The 16,243-nt window shown below is 46.9% G+C and overlaps 1 protein-coding gene across 1 annotated transcript in view; it reads right to left on the bottom strand.

Annotated features, from left to right (window-relative positions):
* Mocos (molybdenum cofactor sulfurase) overlaps positions 1-11,092 on the bottom strand; it is a 49,283-nt gene extending 38,191 nt beyond the window's left edge. Inside the window, exons 1-3 of the mRNA XM_048442605.3 lie at positions 10,853-11,092; positions 4,586-4,675; positions 1,717-1,783 (exon numbers count right to left, since the gene is read on the bottom strand). Of these exons, the coding sequence (XP_048298562.3) occupies positions 1,717-1,783; positions 4,586-4,675; positions 10,853-10,988 (293 nt within the window). The 5' untranslated portion in view covers positions 10,989-11,092. The remainder of the gene's footprint in view (positions 1-1,716; positions 1,784-4,585; positions 4,676-10,852) is intronic.
* Positions 11,093-16,243: the final 5,151 nt, after the last annotated feature.

The following is a 16,243-nucleotide window of genomic DNA, read 5'->3' on the forward strand; positions in this document are numbered from 1 at the left end:
GTCCTAACACCCTCTTCTGACCTGCGCACGAAGCATGAGCAGAGTGCACATACATATACATGTGGTGACGTTTTGTTTGTGCTCTTACAAATACAAACTTGCCTGAAGATCAGAGGGCAGAGATAGCCACTAGTTAGCCATAGAGGCCAGACACTGGTAGCACACACCTTTAATTCCAGCACTTGGTAGGTGGAAGTAGAAAGATCCGGAGTTCAAGACCAGCCTGGGCTACAAGAGATTTGACCAGTCTAAAAGAAAAACAGAGCTCACACCTTTGATCCCAGCACTAGGGAGGTGGACAGGAGGTAATACAGCTGGGCGGGGAGGGGGAGTATAAGGAAGGAGGAAACAGAGGTTCAGCCCCTTTGAGGATTTGATAGAGGTAAGAACTCTAGTGGCTGGCAGCTCTGCTTCTCTGTTCTTTCTGCCTTCACCCCCTAATAGCTGACTCTGGGTTTTTATTATTAAGAGCAATTAGAATTCATGCTACATGTATATATAGGCAAAACACTCATACACATCAAATAAAATAAATAATTCTAAGCAAAGTTTTATGTCTACAATAACCTGAATATTTTGTACTTCACCTTCTTCTTTGTACTTCTGCCCACTCTTTCACCATGAATTTTTAAAATATACTTATTCGTTCATTATTTTCTTTTTTTAAAAAAAAATTATTTATTTATTATGTATACAGTATTCTTAGTATTCTGCATGTATGCCTGCAGGCCAGAAGAGGGCACCAAATCTCATTACAGATGGCTGTGAGCCACCATGCAGTTGCTGGGAATTGAACTCAGGAAGAGCAAGCAGCACTCTTAACCACTGAGCCATCTCTCAGCCCTCATTCATTATTTTCTTATGTGTGGGTTTGAATAGACGTATGTGCACCATGTGTGTGCAGGAGCCCATGGAACACAGAAGAATAAGGTCCCCAGGAATTCATGATGGGCAGTTATGAGCACCTTGTGGGTGCTGGGAACAAAACCTGGGTCCTCTGCAAGCGTAGTAAGCACTCTAACCTCTGAGCGGCCTCTCCAGCCTCTAACACAATGAACTTCAGTTCAGCAGCCTATTGTACATTGCTTTTATGACTGGTGCCCTGATCCAAAACTAGTATCACTTTCAAATTTGAAATAATTTGAATTTTTTGATTTAGATAACATACCTTGTAGATATTATTTACCAGAAACCAGTTATTATGCATGGGGAACAATTTAAAAACTCTCTAGATGCAAAACCTAGTGAAAATAATGGGATAGTTGAGCATAGTGGTGCACACCTGCAGTTCCAGCGCTTAGAAATCGGAAACAGGAGGATCAGGAGTTCATGGCCAGCATTGCTACAAGAGAGCTAGAGGCAAGCTACCAGATAGCCTGTCTCAAAATGATAATGGGATTATGAATACGTAAACCTGACTTATAAACCAGAAAGAAAAAGGAAAACCAGAAAATGGTGCTTCTTCCTGAAGACACAGCTGGAGCCTGGGCCACACACACACACACACACCCGTCACTTCAGCCCCCATTCAGAGCCACCATCCCTGTTGTACTTACGCATGTCCTCTGTCTTCTGGACTCCTGACTATTGCCATTCATATGCTGCTTTTTAGCTGAATTCTTTCTGAACCCCCTCAGAAGGGCTGTAGGACACAGACCTCTACTAGAAGGTCCGTCCACCTAGGTAGCCCTCTTAGCAGACATCCCTGGGGCTCACCTGTAGCGAACCTGCTCCACGGTGTCATGGGTGAGCTTGCTGGTGATGTTCTGGCTGTGAGGATTGCCTGGCAGGTTACAGAGACAAAGCTTTAATTATCTCTAATTGAAACTCATAACGAGATGGCCTCTCCCTGTGTTCCTTTAAAGCCCTCTCCCTCCATTTCTCAAGAACTTAAACCGTAAAAGTCACATATGGTCCAACAATTCCACTCTTGGTCCATACTCAAAAGGAATAAAAATGCTTTATCCATACAGACCACACAAGTGTTCATACTGGCTCTATTCATAAAGCCAAATTCTGGAAGGAGAAGAAATGCCCAGGGACTGTGAACAGGTAGACAAAGTACTACAATCCTCACACAGTGGGCAACTGTTTGACAATAAAAACAAAAGAAAAAAATACTGACTATGACAGGAACATCAAAAAACATACTAAGCTTTTTATAGAACAGAAGGTACTGTGCAGGCTGCTGGGAGAAAAATTATGCTCGTCACTGCGTAACTACAATGAAGGCAGCCAGCTGCTTTCTGACTGAAGCCAAGGCAGGTGGTTTACATCTGGAACTGTAAACCTGACCAAAAGCCTGTGGCTAGGGACGCCATAGGCCCTAACTGTGAACCTGACCAAAAGCCTGTGGCTAGGGACGCCATAGACCCTAACTGTGAACCTGACCAAAAGCCTGTGGCTAGGGACGCCATAGGCCCTAACTGTGAACCTGACCAAAAGCCTGTGGCTAGGGACGCCATAGGCCCTAACTGTGAACCTGACCAAAAGCCTGTGGCTAGGGATGCCATAGGCCCTGGTTGGGCACTTACGGTTGTTGCTCTAATAAATAGACGCCATGTGCCTGTCAAGCTACCTTCTAAATATTAGTATTCATGCCCATTCTTTCTACCTCAGCTAGCAGCCTGAGGGACTTGGCAGACATTCCCATTGCTTTTCCCTCAGGTCAGTTTTTAACCCCGTGTCTTTAGGACCACCTGGACCACCTGGACCACCTGGACCACCTGGACCACCTGGACCACCTGGACCACCTGAACCACCTGGACCACCTGGACCACCTGGACCACCTGAACCACCTGGACCACCTGGACCACCTGGACCACCTGGACCACCTGGACCTTGAAGCTGCCATCTCTCAGGCTAACTGCTCTCCCACAGTTATGGTTTTTGTCAAGGTTGCAGGATAATTTCAGGTCTCTTCGCAAATCACAGATGAAAATCAAGATAAAATCCCTCAGTGGCCCCCTCTCTGGGGACTTTCTCAGATTTAAAGACCCCTTGACTGTCCAGAGTGAAGACTCAAACCCCTGTGTGTATCTGTAGCGTAACAGGACTGTCATGAACAAGGGCATCTTGGGGTGGGAAGACCAGGACTTAGGCCCTGGAGCCAAATTGTCTAGAGATAAACAGCTCCGGTGACCCTCTTCCCTCAACTCCAGAACTTTGTAAATGTGTAGCATTCGGTTAGTTACTTGCCCCTACTGGGGCTCCATTTGCTCGCCTGTAAATCAAGATATTGGGAGACTATTCCTGGGGAGACATCAAACATCAGAGACAGCATCGAGGTGAAAGAAAAAAATCCACCCAAGACCAGCTTAGACAGCCAGTGAGTTTGCTGAGGTCACTCACAAGAGTGTGGGTCACTCAACGGTAGCTGTGCATCCCCTGGGCAAGTTACAGGCAACTTTACCAGCTACAGAATGGTCCCAACACAGTCAACTGTTTTACTGTATAAACCCTGGGGATGGTGGCCTCCTTGGGGACCTTGCTACTGAATCCTATGAGCCCTCTCATCAGCCTTCCACAAGGGACCATCAATGGGTCCCACCCTGTGAGGGACTCATACAGGTGACCAGAGGTCCTGTGATTCATGATGGAGGCCATGTCCTACCTGGAGGAAACAGCTAACAGCTACGCTACATAAACTTAATAGCACAACCCATGACTCTTGGAGTGTCATACAGATGCATGACAATAATACATGCCACATATTTAGGCAGCACCTGCTCAGTGAATGACATATTGATCAACTGATATTGGCATTATTTGTCTCTTTTGATTGATCTTCTGAGTACACTATGCTGATGCTTCCTAGAATAATGGCCACCACAGCATCACCTACAGAGGCCTAAGTGGCCCTACCCATCAGCCTATCCATTCAGACTTTCATTCTCCTCCCCTCTGTGGTCCGAGATCCTGGCTTTTGCTGCTAGAGCTTCCTGCACGGTGTCTCCTCCTGTTGTCCCAGTGAATTCTGGCTCATCATTCAACATCAGCTCCCCTTCCAACCCCCCTAACAAGCACACTGCCAACCCTATTGTCTTTCTGCAAACGCAGGTGACCATGATGCCAGCCTCCTTCGTGCACTGACTTTTGAACAGTTGCTAAGCACATGTAGCTGAGATCATTTGATTAAGATCGTGTCCTCCAGGTCTGAACCAAAGTCTCCACCAAGAAAGGAACTACGTTTCCTTCTGATTTCATAGCACAAACCACACATAGCGACTCAAGGAATGTATAGCAAGGGTGAATGAATGTTCTTCATGCTCCCCTACCCTCTGCACTGGACAGTGTTTAACTACCCACCCCAAACATGGCACTCTCCAACCAAGATTCTCTTCCCGACACCAACCCATTCTGCAAGTGGTCTGTGTGCCCCTGAGCTGGAACTTTCTACCTCAGGCACAAGTGTATGATGCACAATGACCCAGGGTGCTGGCCTGACCCTTTATCTGTCATGAAGCTGATTTGCTCCATGTACCCCCATGTACTCCAGGAATCCAACATGACTAAACACAAATTAATCAATTGATTAATCAGCTGTGTGTAGTTGGCTAAAATCCGTGTGTGTGATATTCCTTACCATAGACATTTTCCGTGAGATCCTTAGTAAAGTTTGTGAGCTGGCTCTGGGGAAACAAAGTGGCTCCTGCATGGTCAAGGTAGACAGTTCCTGAAAAAAAATTAATTACAAATAAAGTTGCAGGTGCTTCTCCACACTTTATGTAAATCTGACCTGTGTGAATACACTGGTTCCCATTCTTTTATTTCATTTTGTCTCCATTTGTTTCCTCATTTGTTTTTGAGACAGGATTTCATATATCTCCTGCTGACCTCAAATTCTCTATGTGGTCATTGGATTTGAATTCTTAATCCTCCTGCCTCCACCTCCCCAGAGCTGGGACTCCAGATGTGCAGCACCGCAGCCACCTTTCAACACAGCTGGCACCCCTGAACTCCTTGTTGTGTGTTTCTTAATATACGCACGCAGTCCTGAGGAACCTGCCTGATGAGCTGCCCTCTCACCAGCCAGGAAGTGCCCAGCACACCTTGGTGACCAATGACAACACAGCAGTTTCACGCTCGTTCTGAAAACTGAGTGTTTCCAGGGAAAGGGGAGCGCTGACCTTTCATTCCCATACCCACGCCACTGTCGTCAAGCCTGGATTCACTAGTAGAGCTTTTGAGTAGAGGATAAAAGCTTCCCTTGCAGCCTCCCCCACCCACCCACCCAAGACAAACTCAGACAAGCTGGAGATACTATGGTGATCAGATTGGCAGAAATCTGAAGATAGTACCTCATTGTAGGGTAAGGGTCGGGCACATGGCTGATAAGGGGAGAAATTAGGACAATTTCATAGAACAGCATTTGGGCAACATCAGTCACTTTGCCCCAACAATTCTTTCTGCAGGTGTATCTCATGAAGCCTAGGATTCTGCAAAACAACCTGTAGGTGAAGATATCCAATGCAACATTATAAAACCACAAGACGGCAAAGGGAATGGCCATGAGCATGTATCTCTGATACATAGACAGGTAGTCCACACCAATCTGCTGTTTCTAAAGCACGGGTATGAGATGGTACTGACATGAGACTGGGCCAGAACTCAGCTGGCCCAGCACTTGCCGTGAAGGCTTGGGATTGCGACTTTGAGCTCCAGAATCCCTGCTTGTGACCCCACCAGCAGACAGCAGAAGCGGGGTGCCCTTGGGGCAGTCTGGCCAGCCATCCTGCCTGAGCCACAAGCGCCAGGGTGACGAGAGACCCCGCCTCAAATAAACAAGGCGAATGGTGCCTAAAGAGCCACAGGTTGGCTTGCGCTCTTAACAAATGCTCACACACACTTGTGAATCTGCATACGCTCGTGTAGGGCATGCGCACACACACACACGTACTTATACACACACAGTACTCAGATGAAGCGAATTCTGGGATATCATTTCAAATGCATACAGTAGGAATAAATCCATTTGTTTTTTAATTCACTTAACAGGGGTTTTTTTTGGATTATGCAGGGTCCATTTTTGTTTGCAAAAACTTCATCAAGATATAACCCACATACCATAAAAAAAAAATCCATCCTCTGTAAGCGGACAGATTAGTGGCTGTAGTGTGCTTACATTACCTAATTCTGGAACATTTTATTCACTGCCCCCCTCAATCACCATTATTAGTCATATCTCCACACCCTCACGAGAGTAGCATCTGAAAATGAGAATGTTATGGTTCCCTTTCATAGGAAAAGGGGGCACGTATGTATTTACACAGACAGCTGCTGGAGAAGCACACGGATGACAGACAGCCACTGGCCCTGGGGTGGCAGTGCAAAGGCAGTGGAGCCCAGTGGCGGTGCCTTGGCCGTTCTTCTACTTCATTTGCCATCTTTTGAATCTGATGCCACTAAAACACATCGCCTAATCTGCCCAGTGTTTTTAAAGTGTTTTCTTGGAAAACCATGTTCCATATGGTCCCACACTCACAAGTATATGTGGTCAACACAAATTGAATTTAGTGGATAATGATGATGATGATGATGATGATGATGATGATGATGATGATGATGATGATGATAGAGGACACAGAGTTTGGAGGATGTGAAGAGGTAGAGGTTGAGTCTGGGAGGAGCTGGGGGAGAAGTGGAGGATGAATATAATCAAAACACATTATATAGAATTCTCAAAGAATTAAAAACATCTTTTTTAAAAATAATTCTTTTATTATTCACTGAAGATTGTGAAATACAAATTCACCAAACTGAAAGAAAGGCTTTGGAAGTCCAATAGTCAATGTACTAAGATGTTCACGTGAGAGCATTGGCTCCTCTTCAATTCCCAGCACCCACACGGTGGCTCACAGTTCCAGTCTGAGGGAATCTGATGCCCTCTTCTGGCCTCCATAGGCACCAGCCACACATGCAATATACAGAGATATATGCCAGACAAAATGACCACTCATGCAAATACATTCTTAGATTTTAATTATAATCTTTAAAAAGATCTTCAGGTGAAGATCAAGGTGAGACCCTGACTCTGAGGAGCACTGTACATCTTGCCCAGAATCTTCCAAGAAACTAGGAAGTCATTCAGGAAGATCCTGCTTTGTTTGGCTGGGGTTCAACAGTTAATCTTGCAAAAGAAGGCAACTGAATTAGGTGAACCAGGGATCTGATCTCAGGAGGCCAACAAGGCAAATCCAAGTTAGCCAGCCAGAGAGAACCTTGGTTCAGCCACCTGCCTTTCTGGACCCCTGTTCTGGCATCTGCAAGAGGAGTGGTGGTTAGTAGGTAGTTTGACAGTACCCGGCTGGATGCCTGGAACACAGTAAACACAGTTTTCAGAGTGAAGAAAAGCAGGCAATTGATCCGAAAGCCAACTAGCATTAGGTCTGGTAGAAAGAGAAGTCAAACAACTTTTATTTTCTTTGATATACTTGGCTGTTTCATTAGCTCTGAATTAATATTCAGAGATAAATAGAGAAGAGGTGAAGGGAAAGGGGGAAAGAGGGAGAGGGAAGGAACGGCAAGAGGGGGGGAGAAGGAGAGAGGCCAGGATTTCTTCTGGGCCATGCACCTTTAATCGCCAGTCAGCGCCTGACGCGGGAAGACCAGCCCCAGCCACGGCTGGATATTCGTACATTCCCTTCCTTAGGGCCAGGAAACCCCTATCCCACCAGTCAAGCAAAACCTTTCAGCTCCTGCAGGGCACACATTTAATTGCCCACGTCACCAACTAAGCAGGTACATTTTCAGTCCTGCAGAAAATCTCAGGGCGGGAAAGAAGGCATGGGGGCTAGGTCATTCTGGCTCGTTGGGTTGGTTGTTACTCCCCGGCCTCTCTCCAGTTTATGTCTATGGGAAAAAAAGTGAATAATTGCCAGTGTTTTCAGAGGTAGGAAAAAGCACCTGTTTAGTTCACAGATGCCTACCTCAGGGATGGGAAGGTTTCTCAGTGGGTAGAGCGAGCACTGCCCAAGCCTGAGACCAGAGTTCCATCCCAGAGATGGGCAAAAGAAAGCTGGGTGTGGCTGCGCATACCTGCAGGGAGGTGGAGATGGGGTTCACTGGCCAGCCAGCCTAGACAGTCAGCAGACTCCATACCAGTGAGACCCTGGGTAGTGGTGTATTATTTGTATTTTGATAAATAAATCTTGCCTGAAGACCAAAGGTAAAGATAAAGCCACTAGAAGTCAAGCAATGGTGACACACACATTTAATCCCAGGATTTGGGAGACAGAGGTGGGTGGATCTCTGTGAGTTCAAGACCACCATGGGCTACACCAGAACAATGCAGAAATAAATCCAGGTCGTGGTGGCCCACACCTTTAATTCCAGTACTAAGGAGTCATTTGCCTTAATCCCAGCACTAGAGAGAATATGCAATGGGAGGAGAGAGAGGCTGGTTTAGTTTGCAGTCGCCCAGCCTTGGTGGAGGTAAGACTTCTCTAGTGGCTTAGCTGCTTTGCTTTTCTGGTTTTGGGGTTGAACCCCAATTTCTGTCTCTGGGTTTTTATTAATCATGCTACAACCCTACCTGAAGAAATAAGGTAGAGCGACAGAGGAAGACACTTGCCACGTTCTCTTGTTTCCATACACACGTGCACACACACACAAAGTGTATTTCAAACCAAGCATGGTGGTACACATCTCTAATCCCAACACCCAAGAGACAGAGGCAGATTAAAGGCAAGCCTCATCTACATAGGAATTTCCAGGCTAGCACAATAAACAGATCTCTCTCTCCTTTCCTTCCCACTCCCTCTGGGGGGGGGGGGGGGGCGTGTCTACCTCAACCACAATGCATTCAGGGAATTCTCTAAGTAAATAAAGGATCCATCTGGGTATAGTGACTCTCACCTGCAATCCTACCACTTGAGAGGCTGAAGCAGGAAAATTGTCACAAGATTGAGGGAAGAAGGAGAAGGAGAAGGGAAGGGAAGGGAAGGGAAGGGAAGGGAAGGAAAGAAGGAAGGAAGGAAGGAAGGAAGGAAGGAAGGAAGGAAGGAAGGAAGGAAGGAAGGAAAAAAAGAAAGAAATTAAATAACCTATATACCATCACCATGGGTGTTAAAAGGCTTCAAATGCCAACCTGGAGGAGTGGCTACTACCAGCTAATGTCAAGTTTGGGTGCAGCTCACTGAGAGAAAGGAGCCAGAGGGACGTGACCATACCTTTATGAAGCTTTAAGGGTGTGGAAGATCAGGGTTGGAGAGGATTTGAGAAGATAAGGGATCCGTGACATCGAAATAATTACTCCCTGGGATCTGGGATTTGCTCCAGAAAACAGAGGAGCCTGCTGCCCTCTGCACCTGTGGGTATTCATATCAGACTACTTCTGATTGGTAGGCAGTTTCCCTAGTAAGGGCGGGGGGAGGGGGGGAGGAAGGACGGAGGTAGCAAAGAAGCTAAGGGCTGTCTCCAGGCAGGGACAAAGCACCGGGAAGAAGGGGGAGAAATAAGTTGCAAGGCTCCAACTACAGAGTAAAGAGGAGGTCTCAGCTCCCCCAAGACCCAAAGAATAATTAGTTACTATTCCAAAATAGTAAAAGACTGTTCTGCCACGCACAGCAGGGACAAGCACCCCGAGGGGATCGAACAAACCCGTGTACCCTGGCCCATGACCTTCCTGCTCCACCGTGGGTTCTGAACTTTGCTGAAGCACCCCCTTCCTGGTCAAGTTCCAGGACTAGTGGTGAGTTGTCAATCTGCAGCAGTAGGCCGGGCTACACCTGCAGTTAATCTGAGCTTAATTCCCGACTCAGTCAACAGGTTCCACCTGTGATCCCAAAGTATGTGACCGGATCCAACCCACGGGTTCACAGGCTTGACCTGTGAAAGCTCAAATTGCATGCTTCTCTAAGTCTTCCAGTTTCCCAGCAAGCTAGAGCTCATGCTCTGCTCATTGTTCTGGCAACAGAAGAGAGAAAAATGAGGCTTGGTGCCAGGCGAGTTTGGGACACGCCTTTAAGTCCAGAGCATCAGGAGCAGAGGAAAGAGGATCAAAAGTTCAAGGCAAACCTCGACAACTTAATGAATTCAAGGCCAACCTGGACTACATGATTGCACAGAACCCTGTTTTTTCTTTCTTCCTTCCTTCTTTTCTTTCTTTCTTTCTTTTTTCCCTTTTCTGGTTTCTCTGTAGCTTTTGGAGCCTGTCCTGGAACTAGCTCTTGTAGACCAGGCTGGCCTCGAACTCACAGAGAATCCGCCTGCCTCTGCCTCCCGAGTGCTGGGATTAAAGGCATGCGCCACCACCGCCCAGAAGAACCCTCTTTAAAATATCAACAGTAATAGTAATAATGTTTCGAAAAGAATACAGAGAAGACATCCCTATAGAGAGAGAGGGTCGTGGCCTTGCAAGACCTGTCCACTGATCGCTGTCTCGGCCATCGCTGGTCGCCACCACAGAATCACTTTTCCTAACTGCGTGTAGTAGCCTCCCGCGCACCCCTGGCGTGTGTGAGGCATCCCAGAAACACCTCTGCTCAATATTATGAATTGTGTGACCTTGGCTGTGACGGGGTCTTTAGAATGGGGTATTCTTCCAGCAATAGAGGCAGGCAAAGAGAACCTATTTGAAGTGTGTGGCAAGACCTAACGAAAGGTCAGGCTGGTCTCGCACCACGGAACAGTTGTACAATTGTAGCAAGAAGTTTGCTACTGCTGAAGGGATAGCGCGGAGCCGGTTACACCCACACAATCTCTCCTAGACTTTCGATTCTCGAGGAGTCCATCTCTTCTTGGTCTTTTAGCTAAGATCAAGTGCAAAGGACGCCCCCCAAATGAGACAGATCGTCTCGCACGCTGGTTCCAGACCAGCATATCCCTGCGAGTACCCGCGCCCACCTCTCACCTGCTAAGCGGCCGAACTCCAGGTCCCGCAACTCTCTGCGCAGCCCGTAGCCGTGGGCCAGGCGCGGTGCGATGGCTTCTGGATGGCGCTGGAAGGCCGGGGGCTCAGGTCCCCTCTCCGTCGCCCCACAGGCCATGATCCGCGCCTGCCGTCTGAAGAGTCCAGGCCACCCAGCCCGGGAAGTGCGCGAGGCCAGCGACTCAAACCCGGCCGGCGGAGAGTGACTGGGGTCCCCACCCAGGGGCGGCGCCTCGCGGGCCAGCCTCCTCTCAGCGCGCTGACTCACCGAGCTGCTTTCATTTCTAAGCGGCCTTTGACCGCCTGGAACTGGACCCAGCTACGCTCTTCGCGACCTCGCTACTCAGGTGACTTCCAAGACACCTGGGCGAGAGTCCTGGGATATCCCCGCGCCACTGAGACAAGTGGAAGGAACAACGGAGTGCATGACTTCTCGCTAGGCATATGTGACCCCGGTTCTCCTGGCCCAGAACCGGGGGCCCTCGCCCCTTGAGCTCCAGGTTCGCAAGGGAAGGACACTTGGACTGCTGTGGTCGCCAGTGCTCCGCGTTTCAAAGCAAAACCACTGGGTTGCTTGATAAACTCCCAGCGATTGTGCAACATCGGAGCCCGGAAGCTCTAGTGTGACCCAGTCCAGCGCTGCTAGTGGGTTGGACTCTCCCTTCTGCACCGCTAAGGGCTCAGAGTACAGCTGAGAGAGTCAGGCAAAGCAACCAGCGCAAAGTAGGGGCCAAGGACAAGGAGGCAACAGGTGCGCCAAGTGCCACCAAGATCTGAAAACGACTGGGATGGGAAGGTGATTAGTTGTGCAATCCCTGATGGCATGGGAAGTGTGCTCAGACAAGGCGTAGTGAGGAGCTAAATTTGGAGGGTAACACTAGGGCACGGTTCTCAGGACTTCCATGTACTGAGAGACTAGGAAAAAGGCTCACATCCTTGCACAACGGAGAGCCCAAACTGCGGCCAGAAGTCAACAGATGGGAGACCAGAAGGGGAGCCACCACGCCCAACTTTGAAGCCTGGGTCAAGGTCAACCACTCCCAAACCAACGTCCTGGGTTAAGACCAAAAAATACAGTGGGATGGGTGGTGATGGCAGAGAAGCCCAGTGTGAAATGCGCCTTCTTGCTTGGTGCTGCTCGACGTTTGGGCAGGAGTGTCCAGGCCGGAACAGTGAGGTTATGAGGTCCAGATAGTGCAAAAGTAATGAAATTCAGGGACAGGGAGGTCCCGAATACTGGCTCAGGGATTGGGAGACTGGGAACTCAGGCACAGAGAAGCGAAAGTGGGGCTCTATGCAGGCCATTTCAGTGGAGATTGTCAATCAGTACTAAAAATGATGACGTCAGGCTGGAGAAACAAGACACACGGAAGGCTTGTGTGGGCACCTCAGGAACACAGAAAAGAGGGCAGGCAGCATGGTGAGAGTGGCCCAGAGGAAGTACAGGAGGAGAACCAGAGGACAGGACAGGCCATAGCGGCCTCTGAGGGTTAGCATAACGTGGCTGCTTTACTGTGACCTAATGAGGTCGAGGCTGTCAGAGCTGCTTTGTAAGCTCAGATGGAGAAGCAGCTCCCTCACCGGCCAGCGATCCCTGGGAGACCTTCGCCTATTGGTCTTGGAGGAAGTCGGGGGTCCAGACGGGGGTCATGATCAAATCTCCAAACAAGTGAGCATGAGGTTGGTGTGGGTGTTTCCTAAAAAGCAAATTTTGTTTAGATCATGCATACAATTCTGTGCGTCCACCTAAGTAGCATGGGCCTCCCTAAAAGAGAAGCTGCAGGTCTAGCTATTGGGGTGGTTTGGAAATCAGAAGAGGGCCAGTTGAGCAATGGTATAGTTTTCTTTCCAAAGCACTGCAGTTTAGTGCAATAGAATGAACTAGACAGCAATGGAAAGAAAAAAAAAAAAAAAAAAAAAAAAACAGGACGCTTCCTTCCCAGAGGACTGGAGAGACCTTTTCTGTGGGTAGAAGCTGGAAAGGCAGCTTGGAATCATGAAGAGATTGGGAACAAGGGTCCATTATATTTATATTCATAACGTAATGTTCAAAACAAAACCCAAGAATACTAGCAGAACATAGCTCTCAGAGTGGGCACACCCAAGTGGGCTCCTCCTAGAGCTGTTTTCCTGGAGTTTGATTTCTCCTGCATTCACTCAGAAGCCACCCCTCCTCTCTTTCCTTCTGTGCTGGGACACCTCACCTCCCTCTGACTCTGCCTCTGACTTGATACCACCACGGAAAAGAGGAAAGGGTATTAGTCGTTCTACATAGCAAATGACAGGTAGTGTCTGAGGATGCTTCCTGCGGGCTTATTTGCCTTAGCAAATCTATACCCTCCCTAATTCTGTAACTGGGTGACAATGCACCCTGCTAGGTGTTGTGAACAAAAGAAAGACATTCTGGGGTTAGGGGTGTAGCTCTGTGGTAGTGTTTTCTGGCATGGGAAACCCTGGATTAGAACTTCAAAGCGGCAAGTGAGGAGGGAAAGAGGAGGGAGAGTGGAAGGGAGAGGGAGGGAAGGAAGCAGAGAGAAGAAAGACTAAGATACAGTGGAAACTGTGACTCCAAGCCCAAAGGGTCTTAGGGCGGGCGAATTCATTTTCCAGCTTCTCATTATACTGAATATAGACACAATCCTAAATTCCGGCCAAGGATATTGGACAGAATTATGTGGGACTTCAAGAAACTCCCTTAATTAGGGAAAGGTCTTTCTCCTCTTTCCTAGCTGGAATGCAGAGATCATGGCAGGGAGCCAAACAGCTGGCAGGTGGAGGACTGGAGCAAATTAAAAGCCTGGGTGTCTGATGTTGTTAATGCCCTATCCATTCTGGGCTGCCTAATTTGACTCATTTTATTTGAGAAATAGTCTATCTTATATAAAGGAGAAAGGTAATTTTGCATTTTCTTTCATACACAGTTGAAGTGAAAACCAAATTAATACTTTAATATTCTTTTCCACTCACAGAGATGAAGGGAAAGTTTGCCCACGGTGAGAGCCAGGGAGAGCCCAGATGCAAAGCTTCATCCACAGATTCCTCAAGTGGAGGTTCTGCGCGGCACGTGAAGGCCTTCAGGAATACACAGAATTCAGTCAAGCCAATCAGTTGGACAATCAGTGGTCACTGGCTTCGGGGAGTCCTTGAGAGAGTTGGCAGAGCTAATATCAGATGGCAGGAGGATGCTTTCCGACTTGGTTCCATAACAATAGGTCCACCTATAAGTTTCAGAGAGGTCTGACTGGGTCCAGGGTTCTTGAGATCTTCCAAAGCAAGACCATTCATTCTTTCTCTCCCTTCCCTTCAGCCTCATGGTCCCTGCCATCTAAGTTTCTTGCTTGTGATGTCAGGGGCCTCCGACTAAGCAACCTGCTATTTGTTAGAAGGGGAAGGAGTAGCCGGGCAGTGGTGGTACACGCCTTTAATTCCACCACTTGGGAGGCAAAGGCAGGCAGATCTCTGTGAGTTCAAGGCCAGCTCTGGTCTACATAGAGCTAGTTCCTGGACAGGCTTCAAAGCCACAGAGAAACCTTGTCTCGAAAAACCAAATCAATCAATCAATCAATAAATAAATAAATAAATAAATAAATAAATACAGAAGGGGAAGGGGTAACAAAACACATCCTTTGCTATTCCATCTACAGATTTGCCTGTTCATACCTTTTCCCATTTGGAGAGTACACAGAGAATTGTGAAACATATAAAAAGAGAGTACAATGACCCCAACGCCCAGAGTGAAGACATCTCCTTGTTTAGCTTAGTGTCCAAATATATTTTACTTAGGGAGTTTTAAGGCATACCAATTAACACCCAAGAAAAGGGAGTGTCTATGAATACTTTTTAAAACTGTGGTTAAGTATAACACCTGTCATTGTAAGCACCAACTATATACCTCTGCATGCTCGCTGTATAATCTCCAGAACTGGCACACAACCATCCTTTCCTCCTCCCTCAGGTTCTGGTCAGAACCACTCTACTGTCTTCCTGCACGCTTTCTCTGGAGAGCTAGGCTAAGCGAGTCACAGAGTATCTGCCTTTGTCGCTGGTTAATTGCACTTATCATGAATCCTCAGCTTTATTCATTGTCTTAGTAACAGTTTCTGTTTCTCTGTGGATAACCCTGGCTGTCCTGGAACTCAGTGAGATCTGCCTGCCTCTGCCTCCCAAGTGCTGGGATTAAAGGCATGTGCCACCCCTGCCCAGCAATAACTCTCTAATTTAACAATCTCAATTCCCTCAATAAAAAGACACAGACAAGCAAACTATATTTGAAAAATATGATCCATCTTTCTGTTGTATCCAAGAAACACAACTTATTACGAAGGATAGATATAATCTCAGGCAGGATAAAAGTATGGAAAAAGATACTTTAGGCAAATGGACCCAAGAAGCAAGCAGATGTAGTCATTTTAATACCTGAAAAAATAGACTTTAAATCAAAACTAAATCAAAAGAGATAGGGAAGAACACTACATACTCATAAAAGGAAAAATATACTGAGAGTATCTTACAATTCTAAACATTTATGCACTAAACACAAGGATACCAGACTCATACACAAAACACTAATACATTTAAAATTACATATTGGACCTCACACAGTGACAGTGGGTGACTTCGATACACCACTCGTGCCAATAGACAGGTCTTCCAGACGAAAACTAAACAGAGAAGTTAAATAACATCATAAATCAAATGAACCTAGCAAATATTTACAGATTTCACCCAAACACAAAAGATTATGCCTTCTTATCAGCAGCTCATGGAACTTTATCCAAAATTGACCATATACAAAGTAAGTCCCAATAGATACAAGAAAATTGAAATAGCACCCTGCATCCTATCTGAGCACCACAGATTAGAGCGGGAGATCAGCAACAGAAAGTAAACAAACTCATGGAAACTGAACAACTCATTATTGAATAAAATTGGGTCAAGACAAGTTAAAAATGAAAGTAAAAACATTTTAGAACTGAATGAAAACCAAAATAAAACGTATTTTAAACCTATGACACAGTGAAATTAGTTCTAAGAAGTTCATCAAACACAGTGGCTACATTAAAACAAACGGAGAGTGGTGTAGGATGTGTTGCTTTCATTGGTTGAATAGAGAGATTGCCTTGGCCTTTTGATAGGGCAGAAACTTAGGTGGGCGGGGAAAAGAGAACGGGATGCTGGGAGAAAGAAGGCAGGCAGAGAGCCACCACGGAGTCACAAGAGTCAGACATGCATCTTTCCCGGTAAGCCATGACCTCGTGGTAACACACAGATTACTAGATATGGGTTAAAGCAAAATGTGAGAGTTAGCCAATAAGAGGCTAGAACAAATGGGCCAGGCAACAATTTAATTAATATAATTTCCATGTGGTTATT

This window comes from Myodes glareolus, chromosome 13 (assembly GCF_982192425.1).
Source record: "Myodes glareolus chromosome 13, mMyoGla1.1, whole genome shotgun sequence".
In the NCBI taxonomy this organism is placed as follows: Eukaryota; Metazoa; Chordata; class Mammalia; order Rodentia; family Cricetidae; genus Myodes; species Myodes glareolus.